This window comes from Neopsephotus bourkii, unplaced genomic scaffold, assembly GCF_033783945.1.
Source record: "Neopsephotus bourkii isolate Nb327-2 ecotype Australia unplaced genomic scaffold, CSIRO-AGI_Nbou_v1 NB_1624, whole genome shotgun sequence".
Classification (NCBI taxonomy): Eukaryota; Metazoa; Chordata; class Aves; order Psittaciformes; family Psittacidae; genus Neopsephotus; species Neopsephotus bourkii.
Window position 1 is genome coordinate 12,301,484 of NW_026902099.1, and position 19,979 is coordinate 12,321,462.

At 36.2% G+C, this 19,979-nt stretch overlaps 1 protein-coding gene across 5 annotated transcripts in view; it reads left to right on the forward strand.

Annotated features, from left to right (window-relative positions):
* Positions 1 to 19,979, forward strand: part of IMMP2L (inner mitochondrial membrane peptidase subunit 2) — a 180,175-nt gene that overhangs the window by 92,247 nt on the left and 67,949 nt on the right. For 2 of the 5 annotated variants that reach the window (XM_061373105.1, XM_061373104.1), the window contains exon 4: positions 6,679 to 6,810. The exons of 2 other annotated variants lie outside the window; for them this stretch is intronic. In XM_061373105.1, coding sequence (XP_061229089.1) covers positions 6,679 to 6,772 — 94 coding nt within the window. In that variant the 3' untranslated portion in view covers positions 6,773 to 6,810. Of the gene's footprint in view, positions 1 to 6,678; positions 6,811 to 19,979 lie in introns of those variants that run through there. One more of the 5 variants, XM_061373103.1, reaches the window with a different exon arrangement.

Sequence of the window (19,979 nt, forward strand, 5' to 3'; positions counted from 1 at the left end):
AGTTTATAACTAAAATTTTGTTCTCAGAATTTAGATACATGAGTAATGAAATACTAAAACTTTTTAATGATTTTTATTTTTTCTCCTTCCCTAGTTGTATGAAAAACAAATAAATTATTGAAGCAACTGACTGCTGAAACTGTACATTGCTTCCAATGAAAAGTGTACCCATCCAGAAGTGTACCTTTGAGTCCTTTTATAGCCCTTCACTTTTGGTCAAACAGGAAAAACTAAGCTAAAAGAACATTGATTATGAAAGAGATGAGGAGTGATTTTTCATTTTTACTGCTTTTTCTTTCTTGCCTTTTCTACTAGGATTTTATCTGCTATGTAGTGATTCTGCCAGTTCTGGTGTTAAGGATTTGCAGAACTCCAGAATGCTCCGGGCAGTGTTCCTGCCAAAAACATAATTAGATTCTAGAAAAATGTATCTTCAAATGGAAAGAGTGTAAATATAGAAAAGTTGATAATTGGATACTAAAAGGCATTAAATACAATTTGCAGAATTTTTTTATCTATAATCCATTGGCTTTTCTTTCTTTTCTAAATTTGGAAAAGTGTTCTGTGGAATGTAAAATGGCAGTCAAGAATTTAGAACCTAAATGTAAGTCATTTTTCTGGCTCTGGAGAGGACATTGTCTGTCCTATGATGTATTTCAGATTTTTTCTTTTATGATGTTTTGGAATGGCAGCAGTACCACGTCAGATAGTATAAAACATCATACTAAGTGGTTTACATGTGAACTTTGAAAACAGATGTCAAGTCTGCATGCTGCCTTACACGAACTTATTGATAAAAATGCTGTCATAATTGAAAGAATATTATTATATTCAGTAGTCAGAATAGGTGTTGCCTGAGTATAGGATCTTGAGATTGACTTTTGCTATTAGTATTTTAAATGTTAATTTTTACATTTTATTCTGCAAATGCAATAGGAACTTTTCAGACTGGCATATTCTATTTTGGCAAGGTTTTAAGATGGAGGAATTTATGCTATTTAGCTTAGTTCTAACAGCTTAAAACGTTTTTGCATTTTGAGTCTCATTAAGTTCAATGTCGATCTAAGGATGGGTACGCGCTTCCTCAGTGAAATAAATATAGCTCATTTCTGCATACGCTTCTTCTGTAAGTCACATTTTTCCTGTTGACTCCCTCTTTCCTTCAGGAAATAAATTATTCTTCTAGTGAAGCTGTGTCTCCAACTTCACTTTGAATTTCATTTAACTTTCCTTTAATTTAGAATAGTCAGTATTTCTAATGCATTTTTTAAGATTTTTTTAACTTGAAAATTTTCTTTATTGATAAGTACTACTAATCTTTTAAATTTTTTAATAATTCAGAAAATGGCATATTTTTCTTGACTTATCCTGGTGAGATTTAGAATTCAAGGAGTTTTCTTTTACTTTTCTGCTGTAGTTAGTAAGAGATGAACCATATACAGATAGTAAAAGATGAACTTAATAATTCCTGCATAACTTCAGCCAGTACCTTCCTATTACAAACTATTACACAATATAATATTTTTTAATAATTTTGTGTACCCAGTGCTTTAATTGGAAGGTTTTTCCAGAATATTTTCTTTCAGGATCATATGTTGTCATTTTAGCCTAAATTTATTTTTGATCAATTGATTATCATACTTACATTCATAGACTGTGTTTATATTAAGTTTATATTTATCTGTTCTGTTTTTACTACTGTCTTTTAGCTGAAATAGTTCTTTTTTCCTAGTATCTTTGTTCCTGATACATTTTAATGTGCAGTGATAACCTTCCCAGTCCTCATTTAATGTAAACCAAGTAAAGCTCTTAGAATTAGCACGTAAGCTTAATAATGTGATGCATTTTCACACTTTCATTTTCTTGAATATCGTAGATGTCTTAAATCCATGAACTGTTGTTAGCAGTACAGAAGCATCAGTCCAGGTTCTTGTGGTTAATGCCAATCTTGAATTTATCTGAAGTCTGTAAAAACTATAAATAAAAGATGTCTTTATCAGCTCACAAATTAGAGGCTGACTTTGATCACATTTTTGTTAAAAATATGAGGGAGAAAACTAACAGTATGCATCTATATAATCACTAGAAATTGCTGCTTTTTCACTTATTAAAAGGAATCAACTGAGATTGTAGACTTTGCTGAAAGAGTTACTTTCCAGTTCTTGGTTTAAGCTCAGTTACATCCAGATTTCTACCTGACAGCTAAATCTGCATTTATCCAATTCTTTGTCACATGAGCTGTGTTTTTTTTTATTTTGTAGAAGACTGGAGAAGTAAGGGCAGTTTCTGTTACTGTCATCCCACCACATTCAATAATTTGTTAAGCTTTCCTGCAAAACATTATTAACTTTCAGTCTACATTTCTATAATAATACTGATACCAGTGTATGGTACCTATTACCTGAAGTATGTTCATATAATAATTCAGATGGAAATATCAGAGATTGTCATCTTTACATATGCCAAATGACTTTTTATATGCAGCATGTGTTTTGCAGAGATACTGAAATACAGAAGTGGCCCTGCTAATCATGTAGATATCAAAGTAAGACATGCCTTCGTAAAAGGGGAAACACCTTAAGCTGTCTTTGTGGTGCTTTGGATAAGAAGGTTATAATTTACAGTAACTGCTGCCCAAATTCATTAAAGTCGGTATCAAAGAGCAATGCAGGTATGAAAATGCCTCAAGGTGGTGGGTAGCCTTTTCCTTTGCTCCTTTTTGGTATCTGAAATACAACTTTATAATTTTGAGAATTATAATGAGTATCAAACTGCAATAACCTCCATATGCTTACATCCTTCATCTCATACATACAGATAACAACATGGCACTTTGTTTCAAAACATCAAACCCTTTATGCAGATTTAACTTTGCCCTTTTCTGCTAGGTCCATATTTGAAGGCTATTCAAACCAGTACTGGCTGATTCCTTGTTTATTACTTTTATGGATGATTTTGTAATTGGTACCCTGTAATGCTAATAACTTTTGAAATAGGGAAGTGTTTTGATATTAATTAGGGACTGTAGTGACAGGACAAGGGGTAAAGAGTTGACATTTAAACAGCGGAAGTTTAGATTGGATATAAGGAAGAAGTTCTTTACTGTAAGGGTGGTGAGGCACTGGAATGGGTTGCCCAAGGAAGCTGTGAATGCTCCATCCCTGGCAGTGTTCAAGGGCAGGTTGGACAGAGCCTTGGGTGACATGGTTTAGTGTGAGGTGTCCCTGGCAATGGCAGGGGGGTTGGAACTAGATGATCTTAAGGTCCTTTCCAACCCTAACTATTCTATGATTCTATGAGATAGAAAAATAGCCTATACTTTCATTTAGAGCTTTCTTTTTTGTTTAGAACACAAGTTAATAGAATAGCCGTGATCATTCCTAGTGAATTTCGTGTTCTACACCTTAAAAACATAAAGGCTATATATTTGTTCTGCAGTTGTTTTCATTTATGAAATGAAATACTGTCTCTTAAAGTCAGGAGCTAATAGGGAATTTTCTAGAATGACTTGCAGAAGTCCTAGTCTTGCAATTTTATTTCTTCTTTCTTAGGGAGTTGATTGCAATAATGGAATTTTTCTTGAAAGATGATAATTTTTGAGCAATTTAACAACATAAACAATTACACAGCATATTAGATACAGACCTTTTCTTGTAATTAAAAATTGAGAAGTCTGCTTACTTGATCCCTGGTGAGAACTCCTTGTTCAACAAGTGCTACTTAAGAAATAACTCCTTTTGTTTATGCAATAATGTCTTTATTCTGTCAAAGAATAACTTCTAAATGGGTGCTGATGTCACCATTTTCTCTCTGCAAAGGTCGTTGGTACCTGGTGAAATTAAGTTAGAATGAAAAGTATTAGAAATATAACTATGACAATAGTAATGTGCACTGGACCTGTTCACTGGGAAAGAGTAAAACCGGAGGCGAATTAGTGTTTCAAAAGCCACAATATTCTGCCCTGCAAAATACAGGGAAAAGAAGGAAGACAACTTTCTGCTTTTCCTAACTTCGTAACAGACAGGAGATTCATATTCATCCAATGCAAGGTTAAAGTACTAGGAAAAGGCTACTGAACTGGGTCTAAGAGTAAAGGTAATCCACCACTTTCCTGGGAGATTATTCCAATTCTCATTGTGAAAAATTTTCCTCTTGTATCCAGTTGGGAGTAACTTGTACCCACTACCCCTCTTCTTTTCCAAGTGAATCCTTGCAAAAAGGGACTCTGCCTTCTTTGTAGCTGGCCTTTAAATACTGGAACATGGTGATAAAGTCTCCCCTGAGCTTTTTCAAGACTGAACAGACCCAGCTCTCTCAGCCTTTCCTGACACAGCTGTCTTGTGGTCCTCGGATCATCTTTGTGGTTCTTCTCTGGGTCCTCTTCAGCCTGTTCACATCTTTTTTTTTGCATAGCAGGGTTCAAAACTGAACACAGTATTCCACCTGTGGCTTGGCAAGTGCTGAGGAGCATGGGATGATGATATCTTTATCTCTGCTGGTGATGCCCATGTTGATGTAATCCAGTGTCCTGTTGGCTTGCTTTGTTGCAGCAGCACACTGTTCACTGATATGGAGCTTGCTGGCTCTCAGGACCTCAGGTCTCTTTCCACAGAGCTGCCCCCAGCCACGTAGATCCCAGCCTGTGCTGCACTTTTGGATCATGTTTTCCAAGGTGCAAGACCTTGTCCTTTTTGAACGTCGTAAGTTTCTTCTTAGCCCACTCTTTCAGCCTATCTAGATATTCCTGCAGGGTGGCTTTCCTTTCCAAAGTGTCTACTTCCCCATTCAGTTTCGTATCATCAGCAAACTTTGTCAAGGTACACTTGATCCTATCTTCCAGATAACTTATAAAGATATTAGACTGCATTGGGCCCAATATCTATTCCTGGGACACCCCACTTATGACAGGTTGACAGCTGGAAAAGGAGCTATTTACCACACACCTCTGGGTAGGGCCTGTCAGCTGCTTCCCCACCCAGCACATGGATCACTTGTCTGGACCATAATGTATTAGTTTGTCTAGGAGGAGGCTGTAGGGAACTGTATCAGAAGCTTCAGAGAAATCCAGGTAGACAAGGTCCACTGCTTACCCCACATCTACCAAGTAGGTTACTTTGTCGTAGAAGGTGGTTAGGTTTGTCAAGTATGATTTGCCCTTGGTGAATCTGTGCTGTTTATTCCTAATCATGTGCTTCACTTGGCTTGTGATAGCCCCCAGGAAGATTCGCTCCATAACTTTCTTGGGGATTGAAGTAAACTGATAGGTCTATAATTTCCTGGACCCTCCTTCAGGCTTTTGTAGATGGGAGTGTTGTAGATGGGAGTGATGTTAGCCTTCTTCCAGTCTTGTGGGATATCCCTGATCCTTCACGACTTCTCAGAGATTACAGAGAGCAGCCACACAGCAACAGCAACCAGCTCTTTTAACACCCTTTTTTACATATTGTCAGATCCCATTGATATGTGGTGGTCAAGCTCCTGTATATACCAACTCTTCCTTCACCTGTGGTGGGCCTGTGTTTGCATCAACCTGGATTTTTGTTCCAAAGGCCTGGGGTTCAGCAGTGCTTGTAAAGACAAAGGTGAAGAAAGAGTTGAGAACCTCTGCCTTTTCGTCACTGTTGGTGACTAATTCACCTCTCCGACTTAACAGTGGGCCAATATTTGACTTCTGTTTCTGCTTATTGTTTATGTACCTGAAGAACTCTTTCTTGTAGTTCTTGACTTCTCTGGCCAATTTCAATTCAAGATGAGCTTTGGCTTTTCTAATTGGAGCTCCGCACATCCTGGCAACGCCCTTGTATTTCTCAATGGCCGCTTTTGAGGAAGCTAAGGAACATTTGTCACTGCTCTGGCTGGCTTGGCTTATTCGCCAGTTGGTTGCAATGGTGTGAGTGTTGCCACTTTGGACCCTGCTTCCCAAGTCCTTCAGTTTAAAGCCTGCCTCACCAACTTGGTCAGCCTGCTGCCAAAGATTCCGTTGCCTTTTCTAGACAAATGGATCCCATGCCTCCCTGACAGGCTACAGTAATCAAAGAATGTCCAAAACCCTTACAACAGCACCAGCCACGAATCCAGGAATTGATTTACATTATATGTTTATTTCTGGCTGCACCCTTTCCTCTAACTGGTAAAATAGAAGAAAATGTAACTTGGTCACCAATACTTTTTGCTTGCACACCCAGGGCTCTTTATTCGTCATCATTTCTGCCAGATTCTTCCAGTGACATTTGTGTCCACATGACAGAGTGACAATGGATAGTGCTCTTGACAAGTCTGGGCATTCTCTTGGCAATATCTTGGACCTTAGCTTCTAGGAGGCCAGCAGATGGGTGCCTCTGTGCCCCTTAACAGTCACCCGCTATGAGTACTTGTCATTTCTTTATTCAGTATCCACTGTGTGCTGGTACATTTTCTCCTTGCAGACCTTGCTTCTGGATGTCCAAAGCTGTTAAAGCTTCATATCTACTTTTGATTGTAATATTGGAGGGTGGTGGCTGAAGCAGAGTCCAGCTTTTGTAGGTCACCAGGGTCCAAGGTGCTCATCTTCTGGTGTCCGCCATAGGAGCATGGTTCTGAAACCACTTGTCTCCTCTTGTACTTCACAGCCTAGTAACTGTTTCCTGAAGCTTGGCAACCTGACACAACAGATCATCAGCCTGTGCACATCTTGTGCAGGTACTTACCTTTTCTCCATGAGGAGGGTCTGGGCACTCATTGCAATTTACCATCTATACTGAAGTCTTCTTCCTTACCAGTTCCTTCTGGGTGAAAGTGTCATACATCTCAGGGACTTCCTCTGTAGGAACGCTGGTTTTAACTCTGAGGTGAGGGCCCACCACTATGGCAGAGACCTAGAGCAGTTCCCTGGGCTGTGGACCTACAAGCAGGGTGCACAGCCCTTCTCATGAACCCTTCTGAGCAAACTGCTGGTCCCTCAGTCCCTGTTTGCATGCCCTGTTCACGGTGCTTCTGGTGACTTGCATCCCAGAGATCAGAGATCTTTTATGTTCTCATTAGAACTCTGATGGAGAAAAAACCACTACACAATTATTTGCTTTTTTGATGGAAAGATGTTTCAGTAATTATTCCCTCACCTTGGAAATTATTCATGCTTTGTATATGAGGGGTCAGGAACAGATCTTTGTGGACAGAAACAGTCACAAAGCACTAGAATGCTTACCTCATACAAAATGGGGGAGGGGGGGGGAATGGGAGAAGGGCTGGTTATGAATGTCATTACAAGAATTTCTAAGTATTCAGCCATCACAACTTTTTGGCAGCCTGATTTGGAGGTCTAGACTGGTTGTAGGTCATCCACCAAAAGTATGGGAAGGATGGAAACAAATTGCTGGAAGGAGAAATATGAGAATGGAGAGCACAACACATATTTCCCTTAAGTCCATCAGTCATGCCCCAATTATGTGAATGGCTTTTCACTTCTAAAAGGTAACAGTAAATTTGTTCCATCTTTATCAAGTTACTTTCATCAGCTTAACTTTTCTCAAGCACAAATGAGCACCATGTTACATAACCAAGTCGTTACTTGCTGTGTGCGTGTTATGCTTGCTCTATATTCATAGACTGGGGATGAGAGTGTGTCCCAGAAAACTTGGCAGGAGAGATAGGAAAGATTATAAGACAAGTTGCCAAAAAACATATTTCTGGGTTGTTAGGGATTTTCTTTATTTTGATTCTTTATTAAAAAAATAAATAAAAATCTGTTAACATTTTGCAGCTTGTCATTTTAAAGCACATGAATAAAAATTTATTTTCTTGGTTAATTTATCTTAGTGCAACATTGAATATGGTTTACCACTACTGCTTTTCAACCACTTATGAAAACAGGAGAAGAAACAAAGAACTTACTTAACCACACATATGTATGGCCAAATTAAATGTGTAACTACAAAATGAAGATACGCAAAAAATTGTTGGAGGCAGGTACAGTATTCTCACGTTTATTTTTGGCAATGTTAATATATAATATTTTAGGGTCACATTGTTTTTAAAAATACAAGAATTACAGTTCTGAAAAAATTATTCAGCTTTTAACGATGTGAAGTAAACTATCTGCAGTAAGATATAGACAGTAACAAAACAGGGAAATTTGGCAGGTAGCAATTACTTTGTTGTTACCTTCTTACAACGACAGGAAAAAGTGCAATACCATGACTTGTTCAGTTCAGGATTGAATTGCAAACATTTAGAATGCATATAGCCATATATGACAGAAGGCCTCAGGTTAAAAAGGGAAATTGCATTTAATCTTATAATTTCAATCACTTATTTTGCATAAACATAGATCATGCTAAGAGTTTGGCAGTACTAATTTGTTAATTTAATTATTACACTTCTGCAGTGCTTCTCAACAGTAGGAGATACTCAAATATTTCACCAAGCTAGAATGATTCTATTGATCTCAGAAGAGCTATTGTATTATATAATTAATACCAGTGCAATCAAAGTAAGCCCATTGCTACTCTACATACTATAAAGGGACGTAAGTGCTTACAGATCTGAAACCAGATCTGTTAGAACAGTTTTGTCAGGTTTTACTCATCTATTTGCTTGGTACTTCAGTTAAGCACCCATAATAATGTTTTTTATAGTTAAGTACACCCTTTCCTGTGATAAATAAGGAACCTCACAGGGATTCAGAATATATGAAATTACAAAATAATTACTTTAAAAATTGGTTTTTTTCAACAGTAAATCATACTGAGTTGTGTAGTGCCGTGGGTATATTGTATCTGAAAAATACATTGCCTCAGACAATTTTAAGCTGATTTCGTTCTTTTTTTCTTCTGTACCTTAAAAAATATTTCATACCAGTTTCTTTATTTCAGTTGCATGTTTTCCATTTTGTTTCATAGCTGATTTTTTAGTAAAAGCAAGCAGCCCTCAGCACTAGCTCTTTAGAGTGCCATCATTTTCTAGGCATTCATTCTCAAGGTTAGCATTTATTAGTCCTAATGTTCCACATCTTTCCTCCTTCTCCCTTGTGCATACCTTTTTCAGTCTACCTGCAAAGCATTTTTGTTTGTACTTTCAGATCCCTGCTGTAAATTTTCTGATACATACAAATCAGTTACTAAAGTGTTGCCCGCAGTTATAAATTTTAAGTCCATTTACACGTCTGAGTTTCCTCCACTCTAAAAACCAGATTGGCAGTTACTTGAGGTCTTTTCCAGCCTGTAAAACATCTAGTATATCAGTAATTCTTAAAAAAGATAATTATTTCAGAAGTTTATGTGCTGAAGTGTTGATTTTCTACTTCCACCATGATTTATAAAATAGGCAACCAAGGGACCACTTTCAGTGTTTTTTTTAATTTTTGATTTTCAGTGTTCATTTAGAAAGGAAACATTACTTACAAGCAATGGTCAGAAACACATTCAGATGTTTGCTTCTAATTTGTTGAGGTTTCAGAATTGTGCTCCAAGTCTTGTTTTGATTTTTCCCCCCCCTCCATGTGGAAGGAAAGACTTATAGACAGGTGTAGTGATTTTTGTGACTTAATAAAAAAAAGGCAGGCTTTCAGGCACACAAGCCAATATCTTAAATGCAAGCAGCCTGGCTGTATGATTTTATTTAGTAAAAGATAGTACTTCTCCCTCCAAAATCTGACTTATATCTTCAAATACAAATATCTTCACAGCTATAACAGCACCATGACTTTTGACTTTACTGGCATTAAGTTGACCTAGAGAGTAAACCACATAAAAGCATGAGTGTGTATTATTGTATTTATGGGATATTATATTTATATATTTATGGGATTTATATTATATTTATTTTCAGCTGTGAAAATTTAAAACTTTACCTAAAAGTACTAAATAATAAAGAATATATTCACAATGAATAATATTACTCATGTGATATCCCTGGTAGGACTACAGTCTTTGTCCTGGAGAGAGTTAAATTTACATTTATATACTTTATGAAGCATTGTTAAAAATATTCACCCTTTCCTTAATTCTAGAACTTCGAGATTCTGAAACTTCAGGTCCTCTCTGGAACTTTTTTCCCAATTTTAAACTTACATACAGTATCTTAGCATTGTAGGAACAGTCTAAGTAGGAGAATTCTTTGCTATAAGCAGGCTTGAGTGGTAAGAAAGGCTGTGATAAGGAGAAAGGCTTATCTTAACAGCTATTCCAAGAAAACTCGAGGTGTTCTGTAATAATGAAGCTGTCAATAGTATTACTTGTATTTACTGCTATGGTAGGTAGAAAAAAAGTACCAGAAAAAAACTTTTAATCTGTTCTAAAATGAACAGGAAAGGAGATGAGGAAGTTTACACAAAGGATGTCTGTTACTTTCCTTTAGTATTTTTCCAGCTTTTCTGTAGAAAAACCTAGACAGAACCAAAGTTGTTAAGGGAGAAGCAAGGTTTCTCAAATGGATCACCTCTGACAGAAGGAAAGTAGGCAGTAAGAATGTATGTTCAAGTTTTGTATTAGTAGTGCAGTGCAATTCAGCTCTTTGGTAAGATTTGTGTTACTTAATGTGTTATTATTAGCCAAAAAATGGAGGATGAATGGAGAGGTAGAAATGTTGCAGAAGATAAAACACCATTTCAGCAACTTAAATTGGGGAGTACTCTAGCAAAGGTGACAGTGAGTTGAATGTCATGATTGCAAGAGAAATTCATCTGGATAACTGGAAAGGAAGTCATCCTAAATACTTATTAGAAATGTCTCTGAGCCCTAAAATTGCAACCACTCAAACAAAATATGGTTGTAATCAGACTAGCATCAGAAATGGGTGCTAGTACATAAAACTAGCTAGCTATGTAATTGTATTGCATTATATAACCAAATTAATCTTGCTGCAGTTTTTTCTTGTATCCTTCTGTGAGCTGATATCCAGTTTAAAAGAAACTAAAAATCCTGTGATGCTCACTGGTGGTGAACAATGAGGAATACTAGAAGAAGTCAAGATTGGGACCACTAGCACTGATAATAAATTAAAAAAAAACCCCAAACTTCTCATAAGAAAAAAAGCACTTTAGAAAGACTGGTATGAAATTACAGATGAAATTGTAAATTATTTGAAATTTCAAATGTATTTACTTCATGTGGAGGTCACTGTAACTGGATGCTATAACTTTGTAAAGATCATGAAATCTGTGATATTATGTAGTTTGGGATTAGGAAATACCTCCTTCAGCATAGCAGCCTGTTAGGTAGCACACTTGCCTGGGAACCAAACTCTGCTTTATGTTAGCTGAAGTGGCTTTGTGTACTTCATCTCAGTGCTCCAACCACCATTCTGGGTAGAAGAAGCCTTCATCTAACCTAAGAAATGGGTACTCAGTGCAAGATTCCTGCCTGCAGAAGGGAGTACAAGCAGTCTGCAGCTTTGTATTCATAGGTTAACCAGGAGAATCAAAACTCATTGTTCTCTGAATGTTTCTGGATTTCAGTCAGTTAATATGGATTATGCCCACACATAGATTAATGGTGGTGCAGTAGCATCTGCTAGGTGCTGGATTTTGACTTCCTGTCTGCAATAATAGTCTCTCACCCTCATGTCCCTCAGATGTGTTTGTCCAAGTAAAATTAGTGCACTATCACGAATGGTTTCACCTGTCCTTGAGAAACTTCCAGTGGCGAAGACCCTGTAAGCTCCAGAAGCAATGTGGTCTGGTTTTAATTTTTGGGTGATTGTAATATGAAATGGTATCAGTAAAAGTAGGTGTATTTCAATAATTTCTCAGTGGAACAGTGAAAAGATTGAAATGCTCTCATTTCGTCACACCATCACAGCATTGGCCAACGTGTAATTGTCCTCTCAAATTTCTGAAACAACACCAAATGAGATGCCTCTAATATGAGCAGTGGATGTTCCTAATCTGAGATTTGATTACTCTTTTCCCTGTAAAAGGAAAGAACCTCTCATCAATCCAACCTGCAAGCAAGAAAGTGCGAACTTTTCAAAAGATAACAAAATCCTTTAAAGATGTTGTGTGTACTGAGTGTTACAGCTCTGGATTAATCTTAACATGCTGTGTCCTGTACAAACACATCCTGAAAATGCAGGTCTGAAAAATAGTCTAGGAATGAATGCTAAGGGAAATGGTTAGAGATGTAGGAAAACTCCCTCAAGACAGAATGAAACCGCTAGGGCAGTGCATTTTTCATAAGCAGGAACCTCTGAAGTGGTGGAAAGATACAAGATATTTTGGGAAAACATAAGCATCAGATTGGTGTGGGGAAGAAGTCATCTGATCCAGAACCTGACATTTCAGCAGAATTGGGGTATCTAAGATTAAAAAAACCTGAAGTTTATTTTAATAAAATGATAAAAAGACTCAGAATAGCAATGCTTTCGTTAAGACACACATGAACAATACATTCTTTTAAAAGGTACCATAGTTGTCTAAACAAGTGGGCTAATCAGTTAAGCATGTTTGAAATAATAGGGAGATACAGTGATGTCTCTTTGTTTGTTTATTTTACAGACCACAGTTAAATATTGAGGAGAGCAAAATAATCACTGAAATGAAACTAGTTGACTTTTCTCACAAGAAATAAAATAGAAATTATTGTGTATGAAAATATTATGGAAAAATAGGAAGTATATGCTACAGGCCTATATTTTAATTATTGTCTTTTACTGTGTTGAAAGAACATTGAGTTATTTAGTAATAATAAACTAGTGTTAAGCTTTACGTAAGCAACAGCACAGAGGGATGAGACATCAACTTTGCCAGTGGCTTTTGCTGGTAACTGGTGACATAAGACTAGTTTTTATACTTGGCAAACACAAATTCTGTTCCAAAAAGAATATGTAGAGTTGCAAAGACAATTTTCTATGTTTGTCTCATCCTGATTTTCTATTGTCTCCCCTCCTTTTCCCTGGGTTATTCTCTCATCTTCTGTTTTCAGCTCCCAGCAAGACCAGCTAGTGTTATTTTCTCTGACTTCCCTAGATATCTTTGGTAGAGCTATTGAAAGTAGAGATGGGACATTTTGCTCTGTTTCTGTTCTTGTGTTGAAGCTCTGCATCATATAATACCAGGCATGGGGAGCAATTGCAGGAAGAAGATTGAATACTCGATAGCTCTGAAGCAGATCGTGGTACTAATTGCCTATCATGACACACATAGTCTTTAGTCTAGGATTCACAGAAAATGTTGAATCAAGGACTAGAAGTTCAGTTTCTAGCAGGATTAATTAGGAGAATGAGTCAAGCTGGTAAACATGTCCAGTTTTCCTTTGGGGGTAGATGAACTGTGCTGGCTCTATGAAGGGATTGAATATGCTCAGTATAAACAACATCGTCGTACAATAAAATAGGTGACCTCAACAGAGTACCACCAAAAAGTATTCTTCAAAGGTGTGTCACTTTGCAGAATTTAAATAGGTTTTGTAGGCTCAGAATACTCTATTACTTCGTAGAAATTTAATCTTTGGCCAGATTTCAAGATCCTGATTCTGAAGAAAGGGTCATTAAAATCTCTCAATAAAGTAAGAACTTCATAGGAGTGGCAGTATAATATGTACTGTCTCTACCTAGTTTCCAATAATAGTTGAACAATTTTAATTGGCAACTTAAAAAAAAAAGTAAAAAATCAGCTTTTAATAGATGCCCAGCATGGAAAATTCTAGTCTGAATAGCAGAGACTATAAAAGCTGGATTTTACAATTAAGCAATAGGTGTCAATGTACATGCTGTCTGTAATGATCCTTAGGAGAAAGTAATTTAGGTATCAAAGTGGGGAAGAAATATTTCAGATGACCTGCTTTTTGTTGAGGCTAATCAAACAAATTAAAACAATTTACAAGCTAATTACAATCCCTTTGCAGCAGCAAATGGTATGGTATTAGAGCTTCAGATAACTTCTCTCAATGCTTTGGAGCAGGGTATTTAAAAGTGAGTGGCAAATCTAGATTGATAACCTCAGTTAACCACTTGTATGCTGCCTGCCAACCTTGCAGGGTAAAAAACCTGTCAACCACATGTACCTGTGGACATAGTTTGCGATACAGTTCAAACAAATATTCGAATCATTGTCTGTTTTATGGACTCACTTAGGAGTGAAATACCTCCACTGACAGGCACTACACTGAATCAATTTCAGCTTAGCATTTCTGGAAATTACCACAGGATAGTTAAAGCATCTTTAGCTGAGAGTGCTTCTTAGCAATCAGAATAATCTTTTTTTTTTTTTTTTTTCCCTTTCCCCCTTCTCTATATTTCATTTACAAAGAACAATAGCATTTACATTGTAAGCTCTCTGGGCAATGACAGACCTGTCGTTGTAGAGGGCTTTGCACAGTGACCCTTTGAGGCCTGGCCTTTCTCATTATAATTATCCTTCTATTCATGCAGTTTGACATTATGAGAAAAGGTATCACAAATAAATTAAGTCTATTTGAATCACTTCTCTTAAAAGATGATATTATAAATTGCATGTAATACCAATTGGCACTTGACCTTTATTTTGTTATATGGATTACTTTCTAAAATGGTTTGGAGTGAGTACTACTTCTAGATGAAATATTTTGAGTCAGCCTCCTTCTAACTTGCATTTGAGTTTGCTGGCAAAATGGATGAAGGTAGATGATATGGAAGTAGTTTTAACATGGACTTGTCTGTTGACCTGTTTGAGGCCCCTGAAATAAGTATAGGCACAGTTTAGAAATGTGGCATGCGGCATTCATTTAATGAACATGGGTTAGACAGCTCTTTTCAGGACAGTACGGTGCCTTAAAAACCTCCTACATAGATGTCATCCTTTTTGGCATAGCTGTGTAGCTGTGCAATGAAATCTAAGACTTTTTTTTTTATTATTTTTTATTTTTTTACAAGTATAATTTTAAAACCTGTTGGTTGTAGTGTAGGCTACTACTGTTAATTGAGAAATAGGTGAATGTAAATACAATGTTTGTGATTGCTTATTTTTCCACCTGGTGCTGATGCTATTTAAGCTGTATCTGGTATGTCCAAGTGCCATATTTTGAGATGTCAGCACTTTTTACCCTTTCTGAGCTGATAACCATTAGGGTGAATTTTGTCTTGACATTCTCTCTGTTCATAATGGCAAATGTGCAATTTACTGTCAAAATGTGTTGAGGTGTTGGGTAAGGAACGCTTTTCCTGTTTACTAGATTTAACTGCCTCTTTTCCAAGTTCAGGATGAAATGTGATGGTGACAGGCACTTCTTGTTCATTCCCAAGTAACAATCAGAGTTCAAATCTTGTCTCTTTAAAAGATCTCAAGAAAAGCAATAACACATACCAAGTACAATATTCTTTTTAGTACACATAATTTGCTTAGTTTACTGTGGCTTTTATCTTCTTCATTTGTGACTTGCTCATAATATATCTTGTCATAGTCCAAAAGTAAACTATTAAGTCAGAGGCTTCTTCTTCCTTTATAGTGTGTCTTGATTAGTAGAGTTACAAATAATATTATGTTTTCTGAAAGGAAATGATTTTCCTTACTATGCAAAATTAAGATTAACCAATTAAGCAGTCCAAAGTGACTGCTTGTCAGTCATCATCTCCAGATTTTCTTGAACTACATAGTGTACTATTAATTGAATAATCCGTTGCACGTTTGTGTGTGAGTAATCTGAAATTCATCTTTAACATTAAAAGCAGGATGGGCTATTGTATTCTGCCTTAAAATTAAGTGAATCTCTCAACTGTAGTAGGTCTTCTGCCAAATAGGGGAATCCTACTGTGTAAGTCATACATAGATCTGTACAGTATGTGGTGCCTTTGAAAACATTTAAAATTGACCAAATCAACAATTACTAGTTGGTTAATATTGTGTGTAGAATAATTTTATACCTTGTTGGTTCTGGCAGGACAAATATTTAGGCTACAAAAAAATTCAACATAATTGACATTAATTACACACCAAAATGAGGGGATGAAGGAAATTAGTCAATGACTAAACATCCTTCTTCCTATCTGGTAATTCACTGATTAACAGAGGTTTGAAACAAAATGGCATGAGGGAAATAGGAAGAATAATGTTTGATTGATGCTTTTAATGCTTACCTTTTCTGTACATTTTTATTGAAAACTTCTTATCACTTAATAAGGCCAAAATCCCAAACTGAATTTTGAAAGAGTTGTTGGAAGTACCTGCAATGCATAGGCAGAAAATATCATCACAGCAACAACAGAATAAAAAAACAATCAAAAATAAAAAACCCCAGTATTTGATATAGGCCATGACATGTGGAAAAATTTATCATCTGGGTGAGTGGGGGAAAAAGTCCTATAATGTATTTTAGGATTATTTTCTATTCTTAAAAATTGCTTCTACCCTTTTTGTCTCCAAATGAATTTTACTATGAAACACTGATATCTGATCCTGTGACTGAAATGGTAGATTTCTATTTAACAAAGTTTCCTAATTCTGTTAAAGTTATCTTCATCTTCTCATTACTTTAATTTAGGATAATAATCCAAACAGTTTCTGATGATCAAATCCATTTTAGTAGCTGTATTTCCTAAATTCCAGTTACTGGTTTATGGTTTAATATGGCACCTTGTTATTTACATCTTATTAAACTTTTTAGTGCATGTGTTTGCTGTGTCACGCGAAACTGTGTTTTGGAGGAGCCATTTATTTACTTTGTGCTTCTTAAGATACTTTTTCATGATTTTGAGTTTCAGGAAACATTTCTTCACTGAGAGGGTGCTCAGGCATTGCAACAGGCTTCCCAGGGAAGTGGTGGAACCCTAGACTCTGAAAGCGTTCAAACAACATGTTGATGAGGCCCTTAGTGACATGGTTTAGTGGTGAACTTGTCAGTCCAGGGGTAGAGGTTGGCCTTGATGATCTTAAAGGTCTTTTCCAACCTAGTTGATTCTATGATCCTGTGTTGGACGAGGCCTTGGGTAATATGGTTTAGAGTGAGGTGTCCCTGCCCATGGCAGGGGGGTTGGAACTTGACGATCTTAAGGTCCTTTCCAACCCTAACTATTCTATGATTCTGTGATTCTATTCTAAGAGGTGTTTGTTTGATTTTTTTGTTTGTTTCTTTTTTCTTTTTCTAGGGGGGAGGGTTGGGACCCACACACAATATGTACACCTTCTACATAGTTTTTTTAAGAGAACAGGTAAATTCTCTGGGTATCTGCTTTTGATTTATATATTTTCAAAAATTAGAAGCTGGACATACTGTTTGAACTGTGGGTCAGATAAATTACTGTTCCAAAAAGAAAGATAACCTTGCGTATGTGTTACCATTTAAGCATTATTTCTAATCATGATTTTGTATGTAGATTTAGCCTCTTTGTGTATACACATTCTATTTTAGAAAGTGGTGCTTGTCATGTTGTTGGTTTGTAGTTAGAAAATTAAGGTAGTACAGAAGCAATACCAAATATCAGAAATTTTAGTAAATATTGAGAGCTATTTTTTCATTTAAAAACAGAGAATCCCTGTTGAGTTGTATTTGCATGATCTTTAAATTATATTGTCCTGCTTTCTAATTTGCACCTTCTTCTGTTCATCCATCTGGCTAAGTGGAGGTGCTAAAACCTATGGTTCTGCCAAATATAACCAACTTTTAGCACACGCTTATGCCCATACATAGGTCTCTGTTTAGTCATATTTTTCTACCATATGTCTTGCTCTTCAATTAAAATTGCTGCTTTTTTTGTTTTTAACTGATAATAGACTAATAACTTTGATAACTGTTACATGAAGAATTAGCCATCTGTTACTGAGCTTTTTGGTTCCTGCTTATTTTTCAACATCTGTGTATTCAACAAATTATCTATTTCTTCAAATTTTTCATCTGTAATGATAATTTTTATAACTTCAGAGTACATATAATTAGAACTGAGCCAAGACTTTTCAGACAGATAAAATTCAGTTTCGTGATGATTACAGAGTGCATTCTGGATAGACGGGAGAGCTGGGAAGGATAACTTAAGGATGCTTGTGTGGCTAGAAAAGCTTTAGCTTCTAAGGGGCTGGGAGGACAGGAGATGTCTTTTCTCTTGCTTCCTCTCTTCCCTGCTGTTCAGTCTTTCTCCATCATTTTTGTGGTGAGAATCCACAAAAGTCCTTGTGTTTATTTCAACTGTATCCATTAAGTATAAAATTTTAATATTCCTTCCAAAGATTTATCTTGGTCTTCTGGTCTCCTTCAGAGGGTGAGAAGAAGGACATGGAAACAGAAGCCAATAGTGGCTCTACCTCTGTATGGAAACTTGGTTAGAATAGTGACTGAGCTAATGGAGTAGTATGGCTATCTTACTGACTTAAAGTGGGTATTTTCAAAAGAAGAAAGACTCATAATGATGGTAATACAAGCTTAAATGTGACTGACTTTAAATGTATACAGAACTGCAACATTTCTGGTGATGAAGTGCTTCTTTCTGCCCCTAATTATGAATATTTTTTTACCTTAAACCTGAGTATACTTGGCATGCTTTTGAGCAGATTTGTTCATGAGATTAATGTGAACAGATGGTAAGGTGAGCATCACAGCAGCACCTAAAATATGGTCCATGGCTTGAAGGTCTGTTTTGTTCCAGTAAAGGACAATTGTGATACTGTACAAAATGCAATGGTATGCAGATTTCTTTAGAAAAAGAAGAACCTGATTTGTGCAGCTGCTTGAATTCAAATGGCTGCCGTAGAAATTAGTTTAATTTACATAACAATTTCATGGGCTAAAATATTATCAGGCCTATAAATGACTGAAATGTCTGTTTGTTACTGCAGAACATTTATGCAGTTGTTACAAATGTTTGACATAAGCTTTATGCTGGAATACAGACTGAGGAAATTGAGTGTGAAAACGAAACACTTTTTCGAGATATTTGTGCTGTTTCTGTTATTCTAAGGAAAACATTCAATTGTCTCGGTCATTTTGTGTAATTGGTGATTGCAAAACAAAAACTCTTCCTATTACCATATGAATGCATTTGAAGTTGGGATTAGCATGCACTGAACTCATTTTTCTGATGGTCCTCAGTGAAGATTCTTGCTTAAAAATACTCTAGAATTTGAGGTCTTAAATAGCAAATGTTATTGCCATTTAAAAAAGTGTGTTGGAGGTGACCAAGATAAGTGCAGACCTGGCTAAATTAGTGAAAACTGAATAGGTAATAGAATTAATGAATGGATAAATAAAGTATGCTTTTGGAAGAGCAAGCATGGCTGTTGTGAAAGCAAATCTTGGTGTTGCTTTGGGAGAATTGGTTGTTATATGGATCCTGTTAATTAAAACATTTGGCTGGGATTCCTAAAAGGTGTTCACTCTGATCTTTTACCAGAGGCTATAAAGAAAACTAATAGTTATTGTATTAAATGGAAAGTTTTGCAAAGATAAATTCTTGATTAAAATGCATGTTGCTTTGATCAGTCAAAGGTGGTTTCCAGTGAAGTTTGCAAGACTTTCATTGAATAAAGGCTTTTCAATATATTCATAAATAATATGGAATAAAAAGAAAAAAAGTAAGCAGTGCTATTAGTCAGTTTGCTGTTGACTTGCTAACTTATTCAGGGTAGTTAAGACAGCACCAACAATGAAAATGTTCCAGGGGACTTTATTGAATGGAGTGTCTGGCAGATGAATATCAATATAGGTAAATGTAAAGTGTTGTATAAGGGTAAAAAAGAGTCTTAGCTCCATGAATAAAATTACAAGATCTGAGTTGACCATTATCACACAATAATGAAAGTCTGGGATTATGATGTCTAATTATTTGAAAATTAGATGTTCAACAGCAGACAAAAAAGCAAAGTGTTGTGAGTTTTCAGCAAAAGAGCAGAAAACAAAGTGGAGAATATCACTGGAAGATTGTAAAAATCCATGGTCTTCCTACATCTTGATGGCTGCCTACAGTTTTAGGTACTGTATTTGAAAAGAATATAGTAAAACATGTAACAATGCTCATGTTGGGTTAAACCAGTGGCCAAAAGCATATTGACATGAATTATGTTTCCCCCATTGTTGTGATTTAACCCCATATGGCAACTAACTACC